Source organism: Pelophylax lessonae, assembly GCF_965119305.1.
Source record: "Pelophylax lessonae genome assembly, chromosome: 2".
Classification (NCBI taxonomy): Eukaryota; Metazoa; Chordata; class Amphibia; order Anura; family Ranidae; genus Pelophylax; species Pelophylax lessonae.
In genome coordinates, this window is record NC_138769.1 from 548,634,728 (window position 1) to 548,657,376 (window position 22,649).

Consider the following 22,649-nt stretch of genomic DNA (forward strand, 5'->3'; position numbering starts at 1 on the left):
AGGATAGGTGCTGGAGATGCGGAGAGGAGGGTGGAACAATGGTGCATATTTTTTGGACGTGCCCAGCAATAAGGAGTTTCTGGGATGAGGTGGCTCGTATAACAGAGAACCTAACCTCGACCAAGGTACGGGATGACCCCGTGCTGTGTTTATTACATGGCACGGGGAGCTCAGCAAAGAATTATAGGAACTCTTTGTTGCCGCACTTATTGAATGCGGCTAAAGCCTGCATACCAGCATTGTGGAGACAAACACAGCCGCCTACTGTGCGGCTATGGGTTGCCAAAATTGGGGAAATTCATAGGATGGAAATGTTAACAGCCGCACGTACATGCAGGGAAGAACGTTGTAGGTTTAGATGGCAGGCATGGTCACAATATACGTGCTCAGAGGAATATTTACGACTGATAAGCTAAATACGGAAATAGGAAGTCCAGGAGACCGGGGACAGAGGAAGGTGGACTGGAGAGAGGGAAGGGGACTAGAGAGTAGAGGAAGGGGCTTTTCCCCGTCTCCTCTATTCCCCCCCCCTTTTTTTTTTTCTTTTTTTTTTTTTTTTTTTTTTTTTTTTTTTTTTTTTTTTTTCATGTCCTTTTCCCCCTGATCCCGCCCCCCTTACGGAGTGTCAGTGGAGGGATCCTTAGAAGCCTGACGTGCGCGTCAGGAGGGACAGTATAGATGGAATACATGAGGATGATATAGAATGATGATTGTAGAGTGGTAAATTGGCTGAGCTTCCCACCCTCCAGGGCGAGGGGGAGGCGGGGGGTTTTTCTTTTTTTTTCTTCTTCTCTTTCATCTGCCCCCCCCCTCCCCGTTCTTCTCTCTTTTTTTTTTTTTTTTTTTTTTTTCCTTGGGGTGTGTATTGTGTTTTTTTTGGCATGAAGCGGGGGGGGGATGTTAAGTAATTTATATGTGTGTTTTTGAATTTGGATGGGGAGGGTAGGGGGGAGTATCATGATGTGGCACATAATAATTATGTCACTTAAGATGGTGCAGGGGGGGGATTACCCCCCCTTTTTTTTTTTTTTCCTATTCTCCTTTTTTTTTTTTTCTTTTTTTTTTTTTTTTTTTTTTTTTTTTTTTTTCTCTCACAGAGCACAATAATTTAATAACTCCAGTATATATATATATGCAGGAGGAATACAATGGAAGGAATTGTAACACGATTGGGGTTTTTTTTTTTTTTTTTTTTCTTTCCCCCTTTTTTTTTTTTTTTTTTTTTTTTTCTCACGATGCAAGGTAATTTCCTCAAGATGCGAGGATCATAGAAGTAGTAAATTTTTCATTAATTCACCTTTTTTTTTGGGGTTTTTTTTTTTTTTTTTTTTTTTCTTTCTTTTTCTTCTTTTCACGATGCAAGGTAACTTCCTCAAGATGTGAGGATCATAGAAGTAGTAATTTTTTTCATTAACTCACTTTTTTTTGGGGGTTTTTTTTTTTTTTTTTTTTTTTTTTTTATTTTTTTTAAAGGGGGGGGTGAGGGTGGGAGGGGGAGGCCAGGAGAGTACTGCTATATGCTTTTGAGAGTATTGTTTGTAGGTTTTGATGTATGTTTGGTGGATTTTATGTAATTTAATATGTAATGTATTGAAAAAAACAATAAATGTAAAAATTAAAAATTAAAAAAAAAAAAAAAAAAAAAAAAATATTTAGAAGCATATTGAGAAAAAATCTGAAATTGTTATTGTGCCAGATATGTCAAAAGAATTGTTCCCCTCTTTGATATGTAAAAATAAAAAAGCCCCCATTTTTAAATGAGTGGGGTGCATATCTCCCACAGTGGTGGCATTTGATTATTGCTAATAATGCTTGAATAACCCTCACTGCTTTAAAATTTTGGCATGCGCCCCCCAAAGTCCCACACTCACTAAAACCATACAACTTGCAATTTGTCTTTAGTTCACAATACTAAAAACGTGCATTTTTTTTTAAAAAACATTTAAATAATTTGTTAAATAAATCATTATCTACTAAACAGCCAATGAAAGTGAAGAAAATTCTCTCTGAAAGTTGTAAAAAAATCAAGTGTCACCATTTTCCCCTCGGTTTATGTTTTGGACACAACTCAAAAATTTCCAGCACTTTCAGTCTTAGTTACAATGGTCTCTAGGATGAATAGAGAGGGGGAATCTCTCCTGCGGGGACAAGCACAGGAATAAAAACATGGCAGGGTAACTAACCCTTCCCTTCTATATCTACAACTTGTGCCCAGATAATGAACATTAAACTATTTACATATCCCATATAACTAGAAAATAAAATAGCTTAAAAAAAGCCAAGCTTGATCTCTTTAGGGGCTTTTATTGTGAAATGATCCCTCCTAAAAAAAATCCTAAAAACCATAACAAATGGTTGTTAACATGTATGGGTTTCTGTGCCCGCTTAAATGAGCCCTAAGGCTAGGTTCACACTTCTATGGGTGCAGGACTTCATATAATTGCACACTTTCCCACACTCGCAGCAAAATGCGCTAGCAGATGTGCAGGAGTGCCATTGAGTCTAATGGCCTTCCCATGCACTGAACACCACAGCATGTTTTCCTGTGCTGAGAACTGCAACACGCTATGTGGTTTCCCTGTGGCTGTGATTTTGGAAAAGGTGCAGGGACTGGGTACCGGGCAGGTACAGCAGCCCATTCAAATGAATAGGCTTGTCAAGGAACAAGCCAGAGGAGACTTGACCAGAGGCCTGGCATGTTAGTCTATACCCAACATTGCTGCCACCTGCGCTAGAGTCTGGCTCCCTCTGCATTTAGAAGACTGTCTGATGCTCACAGACACCACTAACTGGTCTTCAGCTTCCTGCTTCCTGTTACCCTGTGTGCTTTGTCTGTCACCCACCCGATTAATGACTCTGCTTGCTATTGGATTCCTCTTGTCTCTCTCCTGGCTTTTGACCTTGGCTTGTCCATGGATCTGCTCCTATCTCTTGCTCTGTATATGACCCCCGCTTGTCTGACCACATCCGTGATCTCCTGTCTACTAACCACCAGCTCTCTGACCTTTTTCTACAAACTCTGATTATGCCTCTTGATTTACCCTGCCTGCTGTGATTGGCCCACAAAAACAGGTCGACATTTGGCCAATGTGTACAGCAGCCTGTCCAATAGGAGCCGGCTGAACATCAGCACTCACAGTCAATGGCTGCAGGGGCTGACCGGTGTGTTCTGGTGGGGGGGCACTCTCCTGTCAGAACACAATGGCTCAGCAGGGAGACCGCTGTACTAATATCGCATAGCCTGCTGGGATGAACAAAAAAAAACTATCTGTGTGTTTTAGAAATATCTGCTTTGTGTTTACATTAGAGGACTGGCAGGCTGCCAAGATTCTACTCTTGTAGAAAAACACACTGTTGTGTTGTTAACTTTGAAAATGTATTTCTTCAAAATACTTATAGCTATGAAGATAGATGAGGCCTTTTTTTTAAAGTATTTTTTAGAAATATGCCATATTTTCAGAATATGCCAAATCTTTAGTTTAAACGCCCTTATTGACCAACCTGTGGCTCTTTGCAGACTCTAGTAGTGGAGGCATTGATCTGAAAAAGAGCTGTAATTGCAGTCATCTCTACCGCAACACATCTCACATAACACATCCCAGGTCTCTAACTGTCATTTGCAGCAGGTTTTCAGTCTGCAAGCACACATGTAACATGCTTGCAGTCTCTGACCATTTGCTGTAGCATGTGTGCAGTTTCTGACAGTCCTCTGTAATGTGTTATTCACAGGATTATCAGGTGAAAATAAAGGAACAACAGCCTGAACAAAAACGGATAAAGTATGCAGTCACTATGTCTAAGGACTGATATTCTGCAATATATTATATTTTTATTTTTCTGGGTATAGATACACTTTATTTTATAATGTTATTATTAAATGACATCTGGCATTAGCATTAGATTCAATTATTAGTTTCAGTTTAATTTAGAATTAGTTAATTTTTTTTCCTTTGGTTGTGATCCTTTTAGTAAACTTTGGAAAGTGTACCAATTTCAGCCTTTGGGAGTCTTATGTTTTTAAACCTTATGTATTAATGTTGCTTAAGAACTGGAATTGCTTCCCCACAACTACCAGTCAAATTAGTCCCTACACTGAAAGCCTAAACCTGATTGTTGATTTTAAAGTAATATCCCCAGCTTTTAGTAAGCTAATTTCATGTCTCCCAACTGTCCTTCATTTGGAAGCACTGTCCCTGTTGTGGAACCTAAACCTTCTGCACATTTTTATTCCTTGGTTGTTCCTTCCTTTCTGCTCCATGTTATGAAAAATTGCACTGCTTAAATATTAAAAGTCTTGTACTACACTAAAACTTTCATCCAACCTCCATATTATTGCATTAGGTATTTTAAAAAGCCAGTATAACTTAAAAGTGTTACTAAACCCACAACAGTAAAATCAGTGTGTACAGTATATGCAGTAAAGCATGCTTGTTATAATACTGTGGAACCTAAGGGGTTAATCCTCTGCATTCTGTTAAAAGGCTGCTTGATCCTGTATGCACAGATTCTCCTCTTCTTCCACTGACTCCAAAACATGTCATGATAAGACAGACCCTTTGCAATCAGGCTGCACATGCTCAGTTTGGTGTGTAATGCTAGAGAGTTTTTTTTTTTTTTCGTGAGAGAGTGCGTGTGATCAGCACAGGGCCAATCAGCACTGTCCAAATATGTCCAGACAGAGGGTCAGGAGCCCTGCAGCCTGATAGGACAGCTCAGTGCAGTATGAAAACTCCTCCTACAAGCTTCACCAAGAACAGATCGAAGTCACAAGACTGCTATATACTGCTGATGAGAAAGGGTATTTAACAATTTATATTTACTAACATTTTTGCATTTGCATGTTCTGTGTACTGTGGGAGTGATATAGTGAATGCAGGGTCATGAGTTTAGTAACACTTTAAAAGAAGTGGTGAAAAGGAAACTATGGTTACAAACCTATTTATTTTTAAACTTTTCTTTTGGTCTGTGTAATTGTGGGTGAAGCAGGTCTGTGTCCTTTGCCAACATGCTTTATGCTAAAGAGCATCTCCCTTTTCCATGTCAGAAAGTTGGCAGTTATGGCCTTTAATACATCAGGCCCTCCATGTCTGTTCAACTGAGCTGGGAATCTTCTTTTGTATCAGGAAACTTTGTAATTTTTTTCTGGTTCAAAACTGCTGGTAAGGAGAAGAAATGGCCACTAAAGATTCAAATCTGTAGGTAATGTTCCTGAGTTATATTCAACACTTATTTAAAATGTAATATCAAGCACAGACAGCCTTAGAAGCCAAACTGCAGAGTATTTACTGAAAGAAAAAATATGTACAGGAACACAAAGCACAACTGTCATAGATAAGGTGATAATTAAAGATTTATAGACATGTCTTGCACTTGGAAATATCTGTGTTTATAAGCTTGCCTTTAACCGAACATCAGCAAAAAGCGTGGAGTTAAACAGCAAGAAAATAGTAATTGTATGTACATATTAGTTTATTTTGACCGGCACTATATGTGCAAGGTTGACTGTGAACATAACTATGACGTCTACAACCTCCAGTTTTATTCCATAACTCTAACTGGAAGCGACAAAGAACCCTCAGACTAAAACCTAGTACACACAGGCCAAATGTCGGGCCAGTTCAATAAAAAACGGCCAACATTTTGCCCCTTTTGTATTGCAGCAAGTCAGACAGAAGTCGGGCTTTGGGACGTGCGTGCTGGAAAACCAGCAGCCAACTGGCTCCTGATCAGTGCTCACAGCCAATGGCTGAGAGTGCTTACCAGAGTGGTCATCCCTCTGTCAGAACACAATAGCACAGCAGGGGAGATCACTCTACTATTACTACTCTAATACTACTACATCAGATTGTTAATACAGTTCTTCTGATCTGAGCAGTGAGTTATTTTGTGTTCAACCTGCTGGGTTAAACAAAAAAAAAAAAAAAAAACTAATGGTGTGTACCATACTTTACCCTGCCTAACTCCAGCTTGTCTGTGTGGAAGCAGGTTACAGCCCTGTGACTTTGATGAACTTTTAGCACACTGAGTAAGAAGAAGTGAAAAGAATTACTGGCAGCTATAAGCGAACACTGACATTTCAAAACCTATGCAATTGTAGTGAACGATGATGGCATTTGTAATTTACTAAGGCCTCTTTCACACTTGTGTTACCTAAAAGTAGTGCGATTTTGCTGCGATTGTGACGTGATTTTAACTGGACTTGAATCAATGCCTGTGTAATCTTGAGGTCTATGGACCTCAAAACGCAACAAAGTTGGACTAAGTAGTGCAGGGAGTACTTTGAAGTCGCTCAGATATGAACAGTGCTCATTGGAAATCATGGAGTAGGACTTGTCATGCGAATTTGCAGTCCCAAGTCGCAGGACAAGTGTGAAAGGAGCCTAAATGCAAACCCAAAAACACACGGGGTGCTTTATTTATATTTTCTAAGGGTCACTGAAATTGTCCCTGGGAACAAGTAAAGGAGCCAGAGTTGAGAATCCACATACATACAATCCAACAAGAGCAACAAACAAACATCCACTAACACTGGCATTACCTGCCCTCCTGAAACAGTTCCAAGCAGTAAACTACAGTGCAGACGTATTTGCTGTCTGCTCGCCTTAGTCCATTGCACAGTCAAAATTCTTTAGCCCTGATCAAGGGAGGGTGAGTTTTATTCTGCTGTGAAACAATTTTATCACTAAAGGTATTGTAAAGGCAGAAGGTTTTTTATCTTAATGCATTCTATGCAAAAAAAACCTATCTGTGTACAGCAGCCACCCTCAGCCCCCCTAATATTTATCTGAGACAGCCTTGCAGGAGTTTCTCAGCTGTCCAGTATTCCCCTCCTCATTGACTGAGACAGCAGTGCGGCGCCATTGGCTTCCGCTGATGTCAATCAAAGTCAGTCAGCCAATCATGAGAGAGAGGGGGTGGGGCCAGGTCGTGGCTCCATGTCTGAATGGACATAGGGAGCTGTGACTCGGCTCAGGTACCCCCACAGCAAGCTGGGGCTAGGAGAGCTGAAGAGGGGCCCGAGAAGAGGAGGACTGGGGCTGCTCTGTGCTAAACTGCTTCACAAAGCAAGTAAGCATAACATGTTTGGTATTTTAAAAAAAAATTAGACTTTACAATTACTTTAAATGACCTTGAACTCTTGGGCATTTGTTTCTCTCATTAGATTGTATGTAAAAGCAGCTCTAAGACATGGTGACTGTAACTGATGATGGAACTGAGCACATTAAACAGCAACAAAGTAGAGTAAAGGCCAGGTGAGAAAGCACAGCAGATGTCAGAATGGTATACAAACAAATATAATGGAGCCTGCTTAGTCTAAAAATTGTACTTATTTAGTATTTCTTTAAAGTTTCACCCTCCTTAGTGTTTGTAGCATTAAAGTGGTATTAAACCCAAAAGCAAACATTTATTGTATTGCAGCTTACTATTTTTTAGATGTGACGGCTAAATTCATTTTCTTTTTTTAGTCTTTATTTCTTCTATTTTCACTTGGTGTAGAAAAAGGGAAAACTCCCTTGTTAATAAATAAGGAACTTTCTCGGCTGTGTAATTAAGAGTGAGGTAGCACAATAAAGTTAAATACAGGAACTATTTTTTACATGGATACATTAAGAGAGCTAACAGGTCTTATACAGCCATCAAAGATAATAACCATAAAATACAGTCATCATGAAACACCAAACAAGTATTGGATAACTAAGAATGTTTGATGCTCATAGAATGAAGTGGTTGATTCCAACATGTTTCGCAGCCTCCTGCTTCATCAGGGAAACCACAAAGGCATCTGAAAAAATATTTAACAGCATATTACAATACAATTAATTGCATGATTCCAAAAGGTATCACTGTTAATGTAGTTTGGAGGCTTATTATGGATATGACCCAGGGGTGATTTGACAGTTTGTGGTGGTTCTAAGCCTAGTTTGAAAGAAAGTCTACTGGTTATTAGTTTACTTATGACAAAATTATCTAATTTTTGCAGTGGCTATGGTATAGCCGGTTGCTGCCTCTGTTTCCCCTATGGATGGTCCAATGTCCATAATGCACCCCCTGCCTCATTTGGTGGAGGTTGGTTGATGTGTTATATGTGAGTTATCCCCCCCAATTGCAGAAAATAGTGCAAGTATGGCACAAAATTCTATAATGGTAAGCCTCTAAACCACATCAATTGTGGTACCTGTTTGTAATGATGCAATGAATTGTATTGGACTATGCTATTAAATCATTTTTAGATGCCTTTGGGGTTTCCCTTATGAAGCAGCAGTAAACATATGATAGGAAAGATCAGACAGATCCTGGAAGAGTACACCTGATGAAAAGGAGAGTAAATTGCAGAGGCCATGTTGATTTGATACCGAGAGGCTCAGAAGCACTGCAGAAAAGGTAAATAGGCATGTTTGGAGATCTATTTATCCAGTTTTGAATTATGCAATGTGTTTTGTATTATCAATCTGTGCCAAAAGAAGTGTGAAGTCCATGGCTGCCTTCCTTCTAAACAATTTCTAGTTTCTTGGCTGTCCCTGTTTTTAATACTTTCTGATTGTAATGTTCTGGTACCTCTGGTACCCTTGTCTCCATATTTCTCCTCTGCTAATTGCGTCCCATCTTGTATAACAAGAGACGCATATACCTTTAAGACCGGATGACATCATTGCCGAGCGCCGCTATGAGCGGCTATTTCAATCGCCGGTTTGCTTTCACTCATCGCTCGTTCAACCGCCATGGTTGGAGCGTCCCGCTCTCTGAAGTCAGCATACCAGTTCGACACGTTCCTGTATCTCGCTACCTGAACCTGTTTTCGGATCCTGTGTCTCGCCACCCGATCACCCCTGGCATGCTGTTTTCACCTTCACCACATGTTCACCGCACCTCCTCCTGTGAAGTCGGAGCTGCTGACATTCTCCCTTGCTGAACCTGAAGCCGGAAACCTCGCTGGTGATCCGTATCTCACTACGGGATCACCCTTCTCCAATGGACACTGTTACTACTAAACCTTTCTAAGTGATAAGTACCCCGCAGGGGATTCTTACTAACCAATCTCCTACTGTCATCTACTGCAATTACCAAGACTATCTGTATCTATCTATTCACTATCATCTGCATAGCCTGTTAGCTCTTGGGACTACCTTCAACTATCCTTGCACTAGGTTACTCTGTCTAAGTATACTCCATCTGTGTCCTCTTACCATCTGCACTATACTTGACATCAGAACCTATCTGCTTTACCATCACCTGCAACTCTCCTAATACTACTTCTAGTGCTCACCATATAATAGCCTGTCTCTCATCTATACATCCTCATATATTCTATCCCTCCATTAAACATCTATTAATATATATGGTATATAACAGGCTGTACACGGTGATGAAGTCCTGAGAGTTGGATATGTTTGTTCAACAGATTCTCTACAAGGCTACTGAGTGTAATAATTCTGCAGCTGTAAATCCATCCACTAACAAAAACGCATGAACGTTACACTGATTCACTGATTAAGTTACAATTACGCAGAATGTGATGTGTGCAGATCAGATCTGATCTGGACACATCGCATGCACTGAATAAATGACTCAGAATCTATTGAAGCCATAGGAACAATACAGCAGCCAGGCAGATACATTTTTTTGAAGGAGAGGTCAATAATAGCAGCCTATGTATTTCCCTCAGTATGTAATTCCTTTGAGACAGAGCAAGCAAACTCGTTTTCTAAACTTACAAATACAAATAGGTGCGCTATTACTTTAAATCAAATAAATACATCCAAATGCCCAAAGTGACAAAGGAAATAATGCAAATAGAAAAATCACATTAATTTGTGAATACTGTGCAAAGAAACTAATCAGAAAATATATCCAAAAGATAATTGATATGCAAATAAAGTCCACAAATAGAATAAAATCCCAACTGCAAAAACAAAACTTGTAATCAAATCCCATGAAATATTCTTGTGAAAGAAATCTATTACCAAAAGTAAACCACTGTAAGCCATGCTGTGCTCCACAGGTGTGCCACCAGTGCTCCACAACCCCTTACCAGATATTTTAATCTCAGAGAACTAAGATCAATTGCACCTGCCTGTTATACAGCTACAGTATATCTTCTCATTTCTTGATTCAGCAGTGCTCAACCATGCAAAGAGTGTAAAGGAAGAAAAGGGCAAAAGAATGAAAAAGTGGAAGGATGAAATAATGGCAATATAAAGAGTAGAAACAGCACCGCCATAGGTCCTGACGGCGTCCATGACGATGTCACAACCTAGCCCCGCCTAATGCTTTTCTTCTACACAGACATCATCAGGGGAAGGAGGCTGTTCAATTGCTGATTCTGTTACTCCATTACCTTCTTATGGTAAATAATGGCATTTAATACCTCTAAACTGGCGATTTGACAGCCACATAAATTAAAGAATTAACAATTATCCCAGATGGCATGACACTATGATGATCCGATTATGCGATTAGAACAGGGTGGTTTCAAACCTCCTGTCATGTTATTGGATAATCAACATCTGCCTTGACACATTCCATTGTGACTAGGTTAGGGAGAGTTGAGATATATGTGTGGTTATAAACACAAGGGTAAGTTACTGATGCTCAATAAAACTGAGGAAAAGACTTGGATGAGTGGCAAAACATCTTCAACATCACAGAATAACTTCAGTTGAATGCGACTTACTACTAAAAGTCATACTATGACCTGGATAAATGAGAACCTGTATAGACATAAATAGAGTTTCATGTTTACCCTCTACTTTCCAGATTATGAAACAGCCTCTTAGGGGTTGATTTACTAAAACTGAAGTGTGCAAAAGCTGGTGCAGCTGTGCATGGTAGCCAGATTCTAACTTCGGCTTGTTCAATTAAGCTTTGACAATAAAACCTGGAAGCTGATTGGATTCTATGCAGAGCTTCACAATTCAGTTTTAGTAAATCAACACGTTAGTATAGTATTTTTAAAATCTTTTTTTAATAAAAAGAAAAATACAATAATTTTTATTTTTTTACAAAAGGCAACCTAATTTAAATATTTACTTTATTGCTGTCAGAACAAGGCTTCACTCATCACTATATGTATAAATATATTTATGTAATGTAATCTTACATTGCATAATGAAATGTATTTCTTACCGCATTATGTTTGCACATTTCAAAGCTAGCTATGTAAAATAAACTATACTGTTTATTATAGTATCTCTTTCAAGTTTTAATGCTATTGAAGAAAATTCTGCAATAATTTATGTAATAAACACAGTGTTTTATCATTGTGGTCTGTTTGTCAAATTCATTGGCAATGGAAACATTAAAACTTAAAATATTTAGTTATGTACAAGACAAAATAAGCAATTTCAAAGAATTATTGATCACTGGGGAATTGAAGTTATTATGAATCATTATTTAGTGTTTAATTAATTCAGCCGAGGTAAACATCCTATTAAAATGGAAAGGAACATAAACTGGAATTTGTATCCTTTATTGCATTGTATTAACCTGCATATACAGTAAGCTGCAATCATGCTCACATAACAAGGCACTTCTATTTTCAAAATGTATCATAAACCCACATTCATCAATTGAAAATATAAAGTTTATCTACAGTCAAAATTTTTTTTTTTTTTTAAAGGAGAAAGGGAATTCACGCTAGGGCCCAAACAAACCCAAAATAAGCAGCTAACACAATACTTAGATACAAAGTATACACAATTTCCAAACCAAACAGTGTAGCGCTATATCAAAAAATGCTATATATTGCAGTATATGGTAGAAAATAGTACAAGAAATAAAGGGCAAAAAAACTGTATAACCTAAATTGCAATAAATAAAAATATAAAGTTCACATTTATATGTGCAATAAATAACTGTATGAATAGTGGTAATTCATACATCTACAAAAAAGTCAAAGGAAGACCCCATATAGCAAAATAAAAGAGACCAAAAACATGCAAATACACAGAGAGAATCTCTTAATGGTTCAGTCTAAGCAGGGGAAAGCCTCCAGATCCCAAATACCAGGCGCATCACCCCACCTCATTAAAAGCAGATGGGGGCTTACCAGAGCTAAAGAATCACTAGTATAATGGTCAAAAACACTGATAACAAGAGATTATGACAGTAACCCAGTCATCAGAATGGAATGAGATATCATCAAAATCAATCCGTCTCTCCACAGAAATACCAATGCTCATACATATGGGTCTTGAGACCATTTGCGCATTACACCACAATAATAAGGAAGAAAAAATACTCTGCATAATAAAGACCAGCAAAAAAAAAAAATGAAATTTATTCGGACAAATGCACTTACATAAGTAACAAAAAGACTGACACTTCTAACTAGTAAAAACATCCATCCACCAGAAATTGCAGTTGGCGTGTGTCCCGGATCCTCCCTATGCATTTCATCACATATGACATCATCAGGGGCTCGGGACACACATTGCCACCACGTAGTGATATAGAGGAATGCACAGAGAGGATAGAGACATAATAGGGCCAGCATATAATAGGTGGATCTCAAAATTAACTCCATGAAGAACCAGTTCCTCTATACTGTGGCCCAATACATGCGGAGGCCTGAAAGCACACCGCACATAGTGCCCCCTACCCTGTTACCCCTTGCTGCAGGACCACACACATATAGTTCTGAATGACACAACATATACAGAGTCCAATTTATTTGGCCTCAGTCGCCATTGACTGCTGAATTGTGGTGCAACATCCCCAACACCAACATTTCCCCTTGAATCTTACTGTTATGTCATGTAGTTCTGTCCAGCGGAGGTCCTGAGATATTGTTTTTAATACATGTGAATGTGGATTCAAGCGTCAATACAATCTATAGGATTGACATATGTTACATCCCTAAATGAGAAGCTGTACAAGCTTTGAAACGTGTTGGGTAACTTTCACATCAATCCATGCAGTTGTCTCTACGTAGATTTATGTATTGATGTTCCAAGCTATATACATCTCATGTAATCTGCCCCTGAGGGGGCCTGCTGTATATACATGTTTTTATTTCTTTGATATTTAATAAAAATATGTTTTTATAATACTACAACTAGACCTTATTAGTGCCTTTAAAGTCCCAAGTCTTTAGGGGAATCCTTCCACTTTACATTTGAATAGGGATGTGGCACAACTCACAAGATAAATCACCAAGATCCCCTCTCTGCATAATAAAAAGCAAAAAAAAAAAGGAAATTTATTCGGACAAATGCACTTACATAAGTAATGAAAAGACTGACACTTCTAACTAGTAAAAACATCCATCCACCAGAAATTGCACATGTGTGGTTGGCGTGTGTCCCGGCTCCGCCCTATGCATTTCATCACATATGACATCATCAGGGGTTCGGGACACACATTGCCCCCACATAGTTATATAGAGGAATGCACAGAGAGGATCGAGATATAATAGAGTCAGCAAATAATAGGTTGATCCCGAAATTAACTCCATGAATGACCAATTCCTCTACATTGTGTCCCAATACATACAGAGGCCTGAAAGCACACCTCACATAGTGCCCCCTGTGACGGTGGCGGGTATCAGACCCCTGGCCTTCTCATCCAACTCGTGACCAAGGACCGAGCAATCTCACACCCTGCCATCACTTGCGTAACAATGCCACTCTCAGCTGCACCCGGCACACAGATTGTCCAGCTTGCGGGACCACAATCTAGATGCCAGCAGACTGAGAGCGATTGTCACCGGGCTAATTAAACAATTAACCCTTTCTCTGCCACCACCTCTACGTTATAATGAGCCCAGAGGACGCTCGTAATTTTAGAAATACCAATTATGACTTTAGAATAATCATCCGTAACACACACTGTCACCGCAGACAGAAATGTTCAGGTGGTTATTCTATACAGTAGCGCTCTTCCAAGAGGCAGGTTCTGGTTAGCTTGCGTTTAAGATCTTAGAGACAAAATTAACACTTTTCAAAATAAGGTTTAATTATAAGAAAGGTTAAAATTGGTGCAAATAAAATATTTACGGAAAAATGGGTTACAAAGAAATAGAGACACAATACAGCAATTTAGAAGAATAGATAAGAATTAGAAATGAAATACTTGTATTCAAAAGTCCCAAGTGTATCTTAGTTTCAGAAGCTGAACAGCTGTGATCGGTTCCCCCTTGAGCGATGTTACTGCTTGGATGGTAGAAAGAGGACTGAGAGCTCCAACAGCTCTCTCTCTTTTTCTCTGACCCCCCAGGGGGTGTCACCAGAAGTACTTGAGCAATACACACTGGGGCCATGGGCGGCTCCGGAAGCTTAGAACTGCTAAGACACCTCCCGCTTAGACAGATTACTACCAGAACTCATATCTCGAAATATGTAATGGTTACATTCTTGAAACTGATATTTTATTGTACGGCAGTGAATGTATTAGCCACAGACACTAAACACGGGTTATCTTGGAATAACCTCTGACCTGTAAGGCATCTGATCGCTAGCTTGTCTTCTCTAGCAATGAAGGTGATCATGTTTGATCTTAATTCGATCGGTATTTTATTTGGCATTCACTAGAAATATTTGCCTCACACTCTGATGCTCGGCTTTAAGGATTTGTACCCCTCAGGGTTATGGATAATCCAAACACAGTCTTCAATCTTAGAAGTGAGTATAAAACTCCTGATATATAAAATAAAAAAGGAAACTCCGATACTGCAATAATCTTTGACAACATTTATTAATAAAAACATAAAAAGACCCACAGGTTTTACACTCACATGTAGTAAATCAATAAATCACATTTGGTAAAGTGCTAAGAAGCCAGAAGTTATTGCATCTACTAACTACGGAAAAGATTTATGTCATTTTTATTGTTTTTTTTTGCTAGTAATCTGCGATTTTTAGCTGGACGGCGACAGATCGGACCCCTAATTTACATTTTTGACACTTTTGAGGGTACCAGTGACATTACTACAGTAATTAGTGCTAAAAATATTCACTGTTACTGTAATAATGACACTGGCAGGGAAGGGGTTAACAGTATAGGTGATCAAGGGGTTAAATGTAACCCTAGGGCAGTGATTCTAACTGTGTGGGGGGGGGGGCATGGCTTCCGAGATGACCACAGAGACATGTGATCCTATATAGAAGGATCACATGAGATCTGTGAACATTTCAGTGGGAAGGACGGTCGGTTGTGTTTACAACAGCTGACCGTCCTTCTCTCTCTGCGGGTAGCGATCGCGGGTGTCAGGCGGTAATCGGAGCCAACTGACCTGTGCCTCAGCTTCCCCGCTGATGATTGGGGGCAGGAGCGCTCCTCCCAGGCGAGCGAAGTAGACCTACGTCCTTTTGCCTGTACGAGCCAGCCTGCCGCAGAAAATAAGCGGTAGCGGTCAGGAAATGATTAATTAAAAAAATATCAATGTTGTTTTGAGCAGTGTTTTTATATATGTAGCAAGGTTTCCAGGCCTGTAGCCTGATGTGGGTCTGCCATTAGTACCGGTACTCTCTCCAGCCCATGTGAGCTGCGACCCTGGGTGTGACAACTGAAGCAGCGACAACTCCGGCATCTTTGTTTGTGGTTTTTTTATTTGATTTAAAGGGGATGGGAGAAGGGAAAGAGTGGGATACTCCTTGAGGCTTGAACTAATTACATGTGGGACTTTACTCCTGAAAAATGCCCGTTGGCGCTTCCTTGACGCCAGCCGGCCCCAGCCAATACTCTCTAACACTGTAAATATCCTGTAGAACACAGAAGTGCTGAATCCTCGACTATTAGTCCAGAAGATCCAGGACTGAAAACTGTAGAACTCCTGACACTGTGGTGCTGTGGAAGTCACTGAATAATGTCCACCCTGCTTTGACTAGCTTGAGTTAGTATGAAGTAGAATTTGTATAGCTGTACTTGCAACTGACACACTCTGTACAATTCAGGGCCCAACCTCAGGTGCCCCCTTTAACTTCAACTCTTCAGGGTCCACTGACTATGTACCCCCTCTGTAGCTTCAGGGTCCTCAACCTAGGTACCCCCTTTACAACTAGCTGGCACTGGATCCCAGAACCTCTTCCAGAGTGGTCCCCTCTAACTTCAGGCAGACCCCCAGGGGCAATCCTCAGTACTCATGACCTGTGTAGGCTTTCCTGGGACTGGACCCCTCTCTCTCTCCGCAGGCTCTCGGCACACCGGATCCTCTCAGCAGACAGTTTACTATGCTTCAGTTATGAATGGAAACAGAAGTGATCGGTACTGAATGCTCACTGTATCCATTCAGAAAAGGAAGGGGCCGTTAAATTACATATTTATCAGCCCTTTTCCCACTCTCCATCCTGACACATCCCCTGCAGCAGCCAGTGGGACAGGGAGAGGGGAAGTCAGCAACGCTGTGGGGGGCAGGGAAAGAACAGAGGAGCAAACAGGGGTCTGGGGCAGCAGGAGTAAAGTAAACTGGATAGGAGGGGCATTGGGGGCAGGATATAAAGGAACCAATGCCCTCCATTTTTCTCCTGCAGTCACTGAATGCCTATGAGAGGGATAGAAGGAGAAGCAGGCTTTCAGCGGCTGCAGAAAAAAAATGGAGAGCATCGGTTCCTCTATATGCCGCCCCCACCACCCCTCCTATCCAGGTGCACAGGACCCCTGTGGCCTCTATAGTTACGCCCCTGAACCAAGAATAGGAGGATAGAATGGTTTATTTGTACTTTAATATATTATGATAATTGTAGCAACATCTACTGCAGCTGTATGTAGAATTCATAGTTAAGTGTTGGTACAATGTATTTAAAATATGGGTAAACCATATATAAATAACATTTGTCATCAGACACAAATTACATTATTTAAAATAAAATACTGCACTGTTTTTAACTTTTTTCATCCTTTTTTGCATATCAGCACTGCTGATTTTCATCTTCAGCCACTTGCTTTCTCCAGAGATTACTGCATGCCATTTCTTAGTGTGTGTTTCCTTGATGGTTACAACAGTAGGCAATGCCTGTGTAATGGGCATTGGTATACCCAATACCAGTCTCCACATGACAGGGCAACGACACAGGAAAACAAGTTGGTAACAGGGACAGAATGTTTTCACCTATTTAAGAGGATGCCTCAAAACAAGGACCTTTATGGCAAGATCACCATGTATTTCTTAACGAAATCTGGAGATTTAAAAATATTGAAAATTGCTTTGGAAATTAGTTTAACATGTAGCCAGGCTATACTTTTTTGTGATTCCAGAATTTGTCACATGGTGCTAAAAAATTAGGCAAGGAGTACCCTATTCAGTACTTAATTACCGCAGTGAGGACACAAGACTGACATCAACAATCCAGCCCTTGCTGTACGGATTGGACTTGCAAAGATACCAAACACTACTCTTGTTCTTGTATCATGCTTTAACTGCAGATCGGATAAGCTATATTCTGAAAAATATCTACTTTCCTAAACAGGCAGTTGTGGCAAGTCAGAAAGTTAGTGTCCTAACTCAGGGCTCACTCTGCCACAGTGTCAGTTCTGTTTCCAGGAGGACCTAACTCTTGAGGTCTCCTTTCACATTGGTAGCTCCAAGCATCCGTTCCCCAGGGTCCTAGTGAGAAACTGGGGACCTTAAGTCAGCAAGACATAAGGTTTATGGTACATTTCAGGAGAAGGGGAACCCATATACTCCACACGGCAGCAATGGTGGGCCACTGGTAGGCTAACAACCCCTTTCCTAGAGGGAGCCCACAAATGTCCAGTCAGATTCAGATTGGCAGTTTAAAAACTTAACTTGTTCAGGAACTTGACAGCAAAACAGAATTTCTTCACAACTTCCTACATTGCTTTTCACATGGTGGCTCAATACGACAGTTCAGTATAACAAATAACTTCTAGATCAAATGAGGAACAGTTACATCATTTATAGGATTAACCTATGTATGTGTAATTTTATCTTCTATCAATTCTCATATCCCTGTTTATTCTACTACCTGAGGAAGGCATCTACATTGTAAAAGTTTTTTGATGTTGTCAACACTGTTAGATAGTACCACTTACTGGGAGAGGGAGTTCCATACTTTTACTTCTCTAATAGTTTATTACAGTTATTAGAGTCTCTTTTGATACATTTGTAAATTGGAATCATATCACTTCTTCTCCAGAGTGAATAACTGTAATCTATGATCCAGATAGCTGAGGTGCTCCACCCCTCTTTAATCATTTTGTTGTCTTTTGCTGAACTCTTTCTAAATCAACAACATGAATCCTGAGGACTAGTAACCAAAACTGAACTGCCTATTTAAGATGAGTAAAAACCAATGTTTTATAATGGGTAGATTTGTTGATTTCTCTATTGAATGAGAGTAATTTGCTAGCTTTATTAGCTGCCGCTTGACATAAGCTAAGTCTGTGATCTATAGCCACCACCAGATCATTTTCCAACACAGATGTGCAATTTGTATGTGAATATTTGGTACCCAAATTTTACATTTCTCATATTGAACCTCATCTGCCATGTATTTGCCCAACCCACAATATTTTTAAGGTCTTCCTGTAATGATGCTACATCTCGTGCCAAATTTCCGTGCATAATTTAGTATCATCAGTCAACACTGATTTTGAGCTCCTAATTCCCACTTCTATATCAATATTAAACAAATTGAACAACACTGGCCCCAAGACAGAAACCTGGGGCACACCAATCACAACTTGAGACCATTGATAGAATAAGCAATTTATGACTACTCTGGGCCCATTCATGTAACACGTTTCCTATTTATTTACATACAATTACATGAAATCTAACAAACCTAATTTTATAGATTAAATGTTTATGAAGTACAGTACCAAATACTTTCCCAAAATCTTCATAAACAACATCTATTGTACTTCCACCATCCACTTTTTCAGTTACTTCCTCATAGAATGATAATAGGTTGGCCAACCAAGAATCTACTGTAGGTACTCAATTAGTCCCTTAAAAGAGGAAATCTTCTTACTAAAAACCCAGCAAAATAAATCACAAATTCAATTACAGAAATCTCCATCCAAGAGTTCCCAAAAAACATAAATTGGTGGATAATTTAACAAGGCACTATCTAACAAAAACATAAATCAGTTTTCTTGGGAATATTTTTAAGCAGACAAAAGCCCAATAAAAAAACAATGTTTGTCCCTGAGATTAAAAGGACACACTTACTAATGAGTAAATGTTCTCCCATTACAAACTGAACAGAACTTTATTTTCCCTATCAGCAAAATAAAGAAAACGTTTTAAACAAGATTCTGAAAGGAAAAGTTATAGACACAGCAGTCTGCTATGTCTCTACAATATGTGTTTAGTGGCTGTTACTCTGTCACAGTTAGTCTTCATAATTAGGCTTCTATGCCTGAAATATGATGGTACTTACCCACAGATATCGTCCATACAGCAATTATTTTAGCAAAAGCCTTGGCTCTTGAGTTGAAGCGGCTGTGATGGATAGGGTTTCTTATTGCAATGTACCGATCCAGAGAAATTGCGCAGAGGTGCATGATAGAAGCAGTGGAGAACAGTACATCCAAATAAATCCAGATGGGACACAATTTTCTATGTAAAGGCCATTCATAATCTGAAAGATAAAAGAAATAGGTATAAATTATTAGAATGTTCTCATGCAGTTATCATTTGCTCTGCTCATTTTATGCTTAATTCATAAGAGAAAAAATGATGTAGGAACTCAAGTACTATGCTTGAGGCTTACAAAAATTAAAAGGTTGTTATTATACTACAATAATGATACTACTATAATATGTTATAAATAAAATAATGGGTGCTACACATTCTAAAATTTATCAGAGATCAGTTAGAGATGAAATGTCCTTATACAATGCTACTTTCAATAGAGAAGGCATGGGGCGCAATTTCTAATCAAACATTTTAAAAGGGAACATATGGTTTTTACATTTTATTACCTATACATGTAAAAAATATAAGTTTGATTAGACCTTGTTTTTTGTGCAGTGAGATGCTGCTTCCTGCTGTGCACTGCAATATATTAGTTCTGCTTTACTGTTCCTTCCCACAATGTGAGGCAGCCCATAGATGATGAGATTTCCATTCCTGCAACCACAGTCAGTGTTGATGGAGAATTCCTCCCTCGGAGCTATTGTGTTCTTTCTTCTTAGGTCAGGAGTAGGCTAAATTGTTACAAGTTCAGCCCAAGCACTTTTATTTTTACTAATTTTCCATTTTAAATAGATGCATACATACTGTACATACATACATACATAAATGAGTGCATTCCTTGTTTATGTCGCTTCTATTTATTTATGGTATATATTCCTTCCAGCTATATTCTCTGCAATTTTCCTCTCATAAACAATCTAATTGTAAGGCCAATAGCCATTTTTAGGCTGAGACTAATAATGAATTCTGTTGAAGTGCAATATTTATTTTCTTCTTATTGCCATTCAGTACACTATGCACGTAAGCCTGGTACACACTGAGTTTTTTTTCCCATTCAACCCTGCCGGCTGAACGAAAAAAATCTGAAGAGCTCAGGAAGAACCCCAGTACTAACAATGCGATGCTAGTACAGCGATCTCCCTTGCTGAGCTATTGTGTTCTGGCAGAGGGACTGCCTCTGCAGCCAGAACACACCGGTCAGCGCCCTCAGCCATTGGCTGAGAATGCTGATTTAATGCCAATCAGCAGGCCTTTTTTGGTCATGCCCCCTTCGACAGTAGCTGGATGTTCGGCCGGCTTCTGTTGGACTGGCTGCGGTACACACAGATCAAATATCAGCCTGTTTCCATTGAACTGGCCAATACCGCCCAATGTTCCTCCTGTGTTTACAGGACTTTACTCTTCTCACAGTCTTAACAATTCCTACTGTCTTAACATTTTGACTTGGTTCAAGGACTTGGCTTGGCTTGACTTGACTTGGATAGATAAGGTATTTTTTTCTTAACAAAAATAAAGAAAGAAAAAATACATAAAAAATAAAAGACATATGAAGGAAAAGAGGAAAAAATGGATGTTGTCATCGGCCATAGAGACTAGTCATATTTCATCTGGTATTTTCTGAAATAATAGAGCAAGGATTTAAATAGCCACTATGGAAAAAACTTTATTTTTTAAAAAAATATTCCTCAGAGCATGTAGCATAAATCTAAAAGAGCTCTTCCTTTCCAGATTTATATTAGCCTCTGATGACTATATTACTGCCTTTTTACAAACTGTTCCTATCCCCAGATGACAGCAAAGGATTTCACTTTTTTTAATGTCATTGACACAACAAGAAATATTGAATGCCATTCACCACTTTCTGGCCAGTAAGACTCCAGGAAGAAAGGGAACCACTGGAGTCATAAAAAAAGCACATGCTGAAAGCTTGGCAACCCATTTACTTTCAAATTATAATGATGCTTCTGAACAAGGTCACTTACCTCACTCTATGATAGAAGCACTAATAATTCTTCTGGCCAAAACCGGCAAAAATACAGAAAAATGTGAATATATTTGCTTAGAACTAACCAAATATTATTTTTAGCATACTGTTAAATGTAAACTGTTAAATGTACAAGAAAATGTTCTCACATTTGGCTTGGGATCTGGTTTACAGGTGAACTGGGGGAAGTTAAGCATCCTTCTCATTGAACCCTGCCAATCTCTACCCTTTTCTGCAGCATTGAAAACTTGCTACAGTGGAGAGTTTTAGATACATTGGCATACTCTTTCATAATGACTTTTTGGGACTAGTTGCCCTCAGTCTCCTCTGGTCGCTGTTGTGGAAGCCAAATTGCAAATCTGGTTCACTCTTCCATTTAATTTAATAGGTAGGATCAGCCTATATATATGTATATATATATATATATCTATATATATATATATATTTAAGGTGTCTCCAGTTTTTATTCCCAAAAGGTTGAGGAGTGGTTGACTTTCTTCAGCGACAATTACTACCTCTGCTACTGTGGCCACCATATTAGGGTCACTCGAGCAGTTTTGTAATTTGGTACATAGGATGGCAGTTATCTCAATACAGTGTATGTTCCTTTGGAAATTTCTCTCCTGAACTGGCTTAGAGTTGTTGCACTATTAGGGTATGATCAAAATTGTCTCTCAATGCATATGCCTTGTGGTTTAAACCCAAACTTCAAAAACTGTGGGAACATCCAGACACTCTCTGAGGGAAAGGAAAAAAACAAAACAAAAAAAAGCACACATACAAGCAAATGTACATGGCAATGGTAATAAAACTAGCATAATTAGTGAGATAAGACATAGGGAGAACTGTAGACTGGGGGAGGGGATGACAGTCACAGAGGGGGTCATAAAACTGTTTGATAATGAGTAAGAAAACCCATATCTAAGTTTAGGCAGTTATCTTTTGTGTCAAATAGAACTATCATTCTTAGTTCAAAAGTTTTCCTTTCCTGAATAGTTTTGCATTTCCCCTTAAGAAGTAAGATATTGAGGTCTTACATAGTGTGGTCCAGTTGTGAGAAATGATGTCCCACAACAGGTGTGCAGAACTCATCTTCTTTATGTTCCTTGATGGTGTGACTGTGCAAATTCACCCTTGTTTGTAACTTCTGTCCTGTTTTGCCAACATAAGATCCTTTGCTACATCTTTTGCATTGGATGACTTACACAATATTACTGGAGGTGCAGTTGTATGACCATTTGATATTGAAGGTCCCATTTTTTTATTGCAGGGTTTGCTTCCATTATT

The 22,649-nt window shown here is 39.2% G+C and overlaps 1 protein-coding gene across 1 annotated transcript in view; it reads right to left on the reverse strand.

Moving 5' to 3' along the window:
- The window catches only part of LOC309548180 (uncharacterized protein), a 161,282-nt gene that overhangs the window by 120,362 nt on the left and 18,271 nt on the right, over positions 1–22,649 (reverse strand). The window contains exon 3 of the mRNA XM_082248136.1: positions 19,341–19,541. Within this exon, the coding sequence (XP_082104262.1) occupies positions 19,341–19,541 (201 nt within the window). The remainder of the gene's footprint in view (positions 1–19,340; positions 19,542–22,649) is intronic.